This window comes from Canis lupus, chromosome 10, assembly GCF_003254725.2.
Source record: "Canis lupus dingo isolate Sandy chromosome 10, ASM325472v2, whole genome shotgun sequence".
NCBI classification, from domain to species: domain Eukaryota; kingdom Metazoa; phylum Chordata; class Mammalia; order Carnivora; family Canidae; genus Canis; species Canis lupus.
Window position 1 is genome coordinate 43,246,855 of NC_064252.1, and position 7,705 is coordinate 43,254,559.

At 40.9% G+C, this 7,705-nt stretch overlaps 1 protein-coding gene across 1 annotated transcript in view; it reads left to right on the plus strand.

The window, feature by feature from the left end:
* LONRF2 (LON peptidase N-terminal domain and ring finger 2) overlaps positions 1-7,705 on the plus strand; it is a 47,250-nt gene that overhangs the window by 22,394 nt on the left and 17,151 nt on the right. Inside the window, exons 9-11 of the mRNA XM_025463994.3 lie at positions 1,160-1,318; positions 4,434-4,596; positions 7,037-7,186. Of these exons, the coding sequence (XP_025319779.1) occupies positions 1,160-1,318; positions 4,434-4,596; positions 7,037-7,186 (472 nt within the window). The remainder of the gene's footprint in view (positions 1-1,159; positions 1,319-4,433; positions 4,597-7,036; positions 7,187-7,705) is intronic.

Consider the following 7,705-nt stretch of genomic DNA (forward strand, 5'->3'; position numbering starts at 1 on the left):
TAGTACTTAAAAAAGAAAAAAAATTAATTGGGGAGTTTATGGAAATTTAATTGAAAGGGGTGATAAGAAATATTTCAAAAGTGTGTCTTCATGGGGCCCTTGGGTGGCTCGGTTGGTTAAGTGTCTGACTCTTGATCTCAGCTTGGGTCTAGATCTCGGGGTCATGAGTTCAATCCCCATGTTGGGCCCCATGCTGAGTATGGAGACCACTTTAAAAAAATGTGTCTTCAGAAGATTAGGTAGTTGCTTTTTGTATCTGAATAAGTGGTACTAAATTTTTCAGATTTGAAAAGGCACAGTATATGGAAACAGGAGGGGGAGAACAGGTTTACCACTGGAAGTAGGCTTGACAGTTGCTTTTATCTTTTAAAATGAGCAAAGTTGTGTATTGTAGCAACCTTTAACTATTGAGGTCTTATAATTCTTCCACTCTTTTCCTCTCATTTCCTTTGATTACTGTGTAATTTTTGCTTTTGTCAGAACTTTTTTCTCCTTTTCCTTTTATATTTTTTGAGGTAAAATTGATGCATAACATTATATTTGATATTTCTATATATTGCAAAATGATCACCACAATAAGTCTTAACATCCATTACTATACATAGTTAACAATTTTTTTTCTTTTGTTAGAAACATAACTTTTAAGATCTGTTCTCTTAGCATCTTTCAAATATGCAATGCAGTATTATTAACTATTGTCACCATGCTGTGTGTTACATCCCCAGGACTTATATTTATTTTCCATCTGGAAGCTTGTACTTTCCACCCCCTTCACCCAATTCATCCACCACCACCACCACCTCAGCCTCTGGCATCCAACAGTCTTTTTATCTCACTTAGCATAGTGCCCTCAGGGTCATCAGAATTTTTTCTTAGCATGGTCCTAAGCTATCACTTTTTCTAAGTCCATGAATACAATTCAGCAGTTCTGTTTCATCAGATTAAATAGGCTTGGCAGGAAACCTGGAGAGCTGAGAACTTTTTCTTAAGGTGGTCCTTGGTTTCCTTTTCCCACTAAAGACCAAGACAGGCCTGAGGGTTTTATTTTGTAAATGACAGAATTGAGGTTGGCTAGCTTTTGCTATTTTATAGGGACTAATATTGCTTTCTGCTTCTAACTGCTCCTCCTCCTAAGTCTACATTTTCCTTCACCCAACAGTCTGACCAGAGATGTCCCCATCTTTGTGTGTGCCATGGCCTTCCCTACCGTCCCGTGTCCACTTCATGTCTTTGAGCCCCGCTATCGGCTTATGATAAGAAGATGCATGGAAACTGGCACCAAACGGTTCGGCATGTGTCTCTCTGCTGAGCATGCAGGGTAAGAATTGTCAGCATTCAGAGGGTCCTAAGTAAATACATAACTTGTTACTTTTCTCAAAGAATAATTTAGATGATGTTGAAAACTTCCAGTGGCTCCCATTACATGACAAGGTATAAGTCTGAGGCCATCCTTGATGTGACTCCAGACTTCTTTCTAGTCCCACCTCCTGTTCCTTTGTTTCAGACATTATACTTGCTAGCCCATACCATATTATTTGCCTTTCTATAAATACAATTCATATTCATACTTCCATGCTTCTCTCTGCCTATAATTCCTTTCTAGTTCATCATCATACAAACAAATCTAGTCTAACTTTTAAAGTCTAAAAAATTTGCTAAAAAAATAAAAAAAACCTCCATCTACACAGCCAAATTTCAGTCTTTTTTTTTTAATTTTTTTTAAATGTTTATTTATTTATGATGGTCACAGAGAGAGAAAGAGAGAGAGGCAGAGACACAGGCAGAGGGAGAAGCAGGCTCCATGCACCGGAAGTCCGATGTGGGATTCGATCCCGGGTCTCCAGGATCGCGCCCTGGGCCAAAGGCAGGCACCAAACCACTGCGCCACCCAGGGATCCCGCCAAATTTCAGTCTTATAAAAACCACAGCCCTAAGTTTTTACCTCTTTTCATTTTACATCAGATTGGCAGGTGGCTCCCCTCCATGGCTGCTCTGGGGACTCTGGGGACTCTGGGTCCTTCCCATCTGTGGGCTTCCTTATCCTCTAGGGCTGTCATTACTGCTTGGTTATGATGAGGTCACTACATGCAAGTTCTAGCTGGTGAAAGAGGCACAAATGCTCTAAAAGGATTCTGGAAAAACAGATACACATCACTATTGCTCACACCTACTGCAAAGAAGGCTGGAAATTGTAGCCCACGGATGTGCCCAGGAAGGAAGGGAGAATGGACATGTGGGACCATCCACTAGTTTCTACCATATATACTTAGGAACACATCTTTTTAAAGATATGTGCAGGACCTTCATGGAAAAAATTCTACAGATTTATTGAAAAATATTCAGGAAGATCTAAATAAATGGAGAGAAATACCATATGTATGGATGGATGCATTGACTTCCATGTCACAGAAATCTCAGTTTTACCCAAATACATCTACAAATCTAAAGTAGTTTTCAGTCAACATTACAAGAGGGTTTTTTCATGGAATTGTTTAAGCTGATTTTATAATTACGGAAAAACAAAAGACCAAGGTCACGATAGTTTTGAAGAAATCAGCAGTAAGATGGGAGAACACTGCTGTAATAAACTCAGAAGCCCTAATAAGTAGACCACTGAAACAGAATAGGGAGATACAAAACAGAACCACTCATATATGGACCCATATTTACATACAAGTTTGTGAGAAAAAGCAAGCTGCTCACTTTAAAGGTACTTAGAAAATTTGTGGGCAGCCCAAGTGATACAATATTTTCTCTGCCTTGTACCATATACACAAATTAACACATGTTATTTACATCTCTATGTGAAAAACAACCTATAAAATTTTTACGAGAAAACACTGGAAACTATAATTAGGAAAAGGAAAAGATTTTTTTAAATACAAGATTCTGAGAGTGCATCACATAGAGGAAGAGATTAATAAATTTTAATGTATTAAAATTTGATTCATCAAAAGCAGAGTGAAAACCCAAGTTCCAGAAATTCTGCTTCCATGAAGGATACAGCACACTAAGAAGGGCATTATCCAGATAAACTATAGAACATAAGTCTCTTCAACTTGTTGGTGAGCAGAGGTTGCTGAGAGTAAGTGAGGAAAGGCAAGTCCTACCATGGAGAACAGTAGACAAAAGCGTGGCTCACCTGTGGCAGAGGCCAGGAGAAGGAGACATGCAAGTGTGTAGGAAGAATTCAGCTAATTTTGGGGGGCCATGTTCTGATGGCCTCATGAGAGTCCAGATGTCCTGAGAGTTATAGCTGCAAAGGAAATTTGCATTCATTCACAAGTTCTTGTCCACAGACAGGACAGTATGCTCATTGGAAAGACAGTTTCCACAGCTGAGACAGGCTTTGGGAGCAGCCATTTGAAGGCATTTGTCTGCCGATAGCTGGGGCAGTAAGTCTTCCTTTGAAGATCTTCAGGGTACCTCCGCCCATGCCCTGGCTATGGATAAGATAGCCCCGTTCAATAAGCAGAAAGAGTTTTCGGAGAGATCCAGGTAGAGGTGTCCAGCCTTACAGGCCTGTGTGTGACTTGAGAACTGTCACTTAAAGTTAGCTTGAAGGTATGTAATGAAGTTGTTCATTCACTTTAAAATTAGATAGGGTTAGGCTCAGGTCTCAGCTCAAAATCTTACTGTGGCCTTACATAAGTTATTTGACTTTTTTTAAACCTTCCTGTTTTGGAGGAGCTTGACTGAGTACATACTATAAACTCCACGTGGTGCTTGACGTGTAATAGGCACGATCAGTGTCCTCAGGAAGCAGACAAGAGTTCAAAGAGCAAGAGTGGGTAAGATCACATGGAAGAGTTTGGGAGTGAGGATGCCACCCTGGGTGACCTCCGTGTGTGAGGGACGTGTGGAGGAGGGAGGCAAGCTGTGAAGGGCTGGTCACAGCTGATCAGAGAGAATGGCAGAGAGCAGCAGTGGGGGTTGGCTCAGTGACAGATCAGCAGGCTCATGGCAGGGTTATTTGTGACTTCCAGTGGTAGAGTCAGAGGCCTGATGGGAAGCAGAAGATGAAGCAGTGACTGTAGATGACTTTCCATAGCGGTTGCTAGGGAGGACAGAGTTGGCCAGCAGCAGTGGAAATGGGGGAGGAGGGAGCAGAATCTGTGAATGGTATGGGGGCTTGGACATACCTTGTGCTGTGTGTACCTCCTGCTGGTGCCCGGACCACGATGATTCTTTCTCCACCTCTTGAGTCTTTCCAAACCACTACCTTGTTTGAGCAACCAAGGCACAAGGGCCTTTCCCATCCAGCCCTCCCTCTGCAGCCCTTGCACACTCTATGTTTCACATTAACAGAAGGAATCTCTGCCAGTGTCTCTTAGACAAAATAAGCTTGCTGGTCTCATGTGAAGACAACCATTTGTTTTTTTTGGATCTTCTGCATTTTTCAAATCAGTCATTTCTCCCAACTGTCCTGTCAGAATTTCAGAGTATGGCTGCATGCTGGAGATTAAGGATGTCAGAACATTTCCTGATGGGAGTTCGGTTGTGGATGCCATTGGAATAAGTCGATTCAGAGTCCTAAGCCACCGTCACAGAGATGGCTATAACACAGCTGACATTGAATATCTTGAAGATGAAAAGGTGAGGTTTATTTTACTGCTGCATTGTTTAGAGGTCACTCATCTTGGTTCCCTCTGCGTAGTGGAAAAACTTGGTCGGATTTTTATTGACGGTATTACTTACATCCTCCCTAATTCAGCATTTTGTTACTTATTACCTCAGTGGATTTTTCACCTGAGTTGGAGCTGGTGGAAACATCTCCTAAAAAAAATTTACCTTACTGCTGCACATTTGAAATGCCTTTGTGATTTGTTGTCTTGGTGTTCTAGTTCAGGACTTGGCAAACTATCTGCAGAAGGCCATACAGTCAATACTATAGACTTTGCAGGTCATACAGCCCCTGTTGCAACTACTCAGCCCTGCCATTGTAGCACTGAAGCAGCCATAGGCATTATGTAAATGAGTTGGCATAATTGGTTTCCAGTGAAATGCTACTTACATAAACAATAATACAATGAACAGGATTTGACTTGTGGGTAGTAGTCCATCCCTGTTCTAGATACTTGTATTAGTGCAGAATGAGATATAGTACAAAAAATGGTGCTTAAAAATAGGTTCTTAAGCCCAATATAAAAGGTTTGGATCTCTTACCCCTTAAGAAATATTGATATGCCTAATAGAAATATCAGAATCCATATTTTGACAGATTAACAAAATGTTTTCAAGGGATTCTTGAAAAGACGTGTACAAAGATGTCCCTAGCAGACATATTCATTAGTGGCCAAGACCAAGAAATAGTGCAGATGCTCATCAGCAGAGGAATGGATAAACAAACTGTAGTGTATTTATACAATGGAATACTACTTGGCAGTAAAAACGAAGGAACTGCTGACATAGAACAACGTGGAACAATCTTCTAGGTCTCTCAGGGAACACCTGTCTTAGCGTGATGCCAAGCCAAGGGAGCCAGACTCACAACCTCACATGATATGTGGCTCCATTTATATAGTCCAGGACCAGGCATCACTTGTCTATGGTGTTGGAGGGCAGACACTGGCTGGGGGTGGGGATGTTGTAACTGACTAGAGAGGGGATGGGAGGGCTATTGTGGGTGATGGAAATATTCTCTATCCTGTTTAGGATCGTGATCCCACTAGTGTGTACAGCTGACAGTACTTTAAGCCAACCATTAAGATCTATGCATTTTCTGTATGTAAATTATCTTGCAAGAAAAACATTACCACCATTTAGAAAGAGGAAATCCTTGGAATTACTGTATCCCTCTTTTGAATTCTTTGGTTCACATTTAGAAAGATGGAAAGTGAGTCTTCAGCTGTCTGACATCACACTGGAAGTCGCTGTGGGGACAGTGATGTCCATTCGTGATGCCCCTGAGGAGAGCTACCCCGCAGCAGCGCCAGCACTGTCTCTTTTCTGGCTGCTGGTTCTGGCTCCTGGTCATCGTCAGGACCAGGGAGGGGAGTGTAAAGAGTGTGACAGAATGGGATTGTTCTCAGGGTCTCTCTGCTGATGAGAGGGTTTACTGACTCTTGATGTGGATGGTGATTGTTAGTGGTATATATATTTAAAATGAGAGCTTACATGGCTACAACATGAAATAATTTTGGTGTTTTTTTAAAAACAGAAAATTCTCTACTACTTGTGAGTATTTAATTTGTATAAGTCAAATTGAGAATGGTTGTATGCATTATCATCTAATTCCTCAGTTTACCCTAGTTTTCAGAGATCCTGGAATTTTATAACCAATAAGGACCAGAATGGTTTATCCCCATTTTATAGATGAAAAAACTCTACCCTCAGGGGGCTGTGTGACTGGCTCATGAGAATCAGCAGTGAAGCCAGAACACACCTGGATCCCTGGCTTCCCCAACCCAGTGCTTTTCCCACTCGGTGTTCCTGAGTAGGACTGGGACATACTTAAACTGAGTGACTTGGCACCCAGAAGCAAAGCATGGTAAATCTAAAGTGGCAGGGCTTCCTGCTGCATAAGGCTAATGTAGGGAATGTGTGGTGATAGTAACATGTTTTTTGGAATATAGTTTGATGATATGGAATACAATATTTTAAATGTCTCACTCTTTAATTTGGCAATTCTTCTTCTAGGAAACTATCCTGAGGGAATGATAGCCCCTTCTCTTACCACCACCAACAAAATTTCTTAAAAAACACTTACTTTTGCATAAATACTTATATTGCTGTGTTATTTTTAAATCTTATCTGAATGGTGGAGTAAATTCTCAAATATAGATTTGCATGTAGCCAGTGAAAATTATTCATAGTAACGTGGGATTTATGTATACGTGGTTAAGAGAAAAATCAGGGTGATATAGACAGGGTAGATAGATCTTCCCTACGTAAGAGAAGTAGAGATTTGTGTGGTTGGGCATATAGTATGTTCTAAAACACAAATGAATCATCTAAATGCCACGAGTTCACATAGCAAATGCAGCAGACATCAGTACGTTCACATGTAAGAGTGGATTCCTTTCTCCTTGATCAGGTGGAAGGACCAGCATATGAAGAACTCACCAGTCTTCACGATTCTGTTTACCAACAGTCAGTTTCCTGGTTTACTTCCCTTCAGGATCACATGAAAGAACAAATTTTAAGCCATTTTGGGTTAATGCCAGACAGGGAATCTGAACCTCAGGTATATTCTCCTTATTTCTTTTATAATGCTCTTATTTGCTGCCGTAATGTGTTAAGACATACTATTCTGCTGGAAAATTAGGCAGTACTATGCCGCATACTCCATTATGCTCACTTATGAACCGATTCATTCATCGAGAGCCCAGAGAAGCACCTAACAGAGTAGCATGTGCCTTTTGGAGCAAAACAGTCAGTGCTTTCTGATTAATATACTGCATAAAAGTAATTTCTTTTCTATCGGAAATGAATTTGTTCTGATTGGCTGTTACCTTTAGTACTTTCACTTCTCTCACCAACTATTTCAGTCAGCTGTTTAAATCTTATAATTTAGGGATGCCTGGGTGGCTCAGTGGTTGAGCATCTGCCTTCGGCTCAGTCATGATCCTGGAGGTCCTGGGATCTAGTCTTGCATCAGGCTCCCTGCTTCTCCCTGTGTCTCAGTCTCTTTCTCTGTGTCTCTCATGAATAAATAAATAAAATCTTAATAAAATAAATCTTCTGATTTAGAGAGTAATAATCT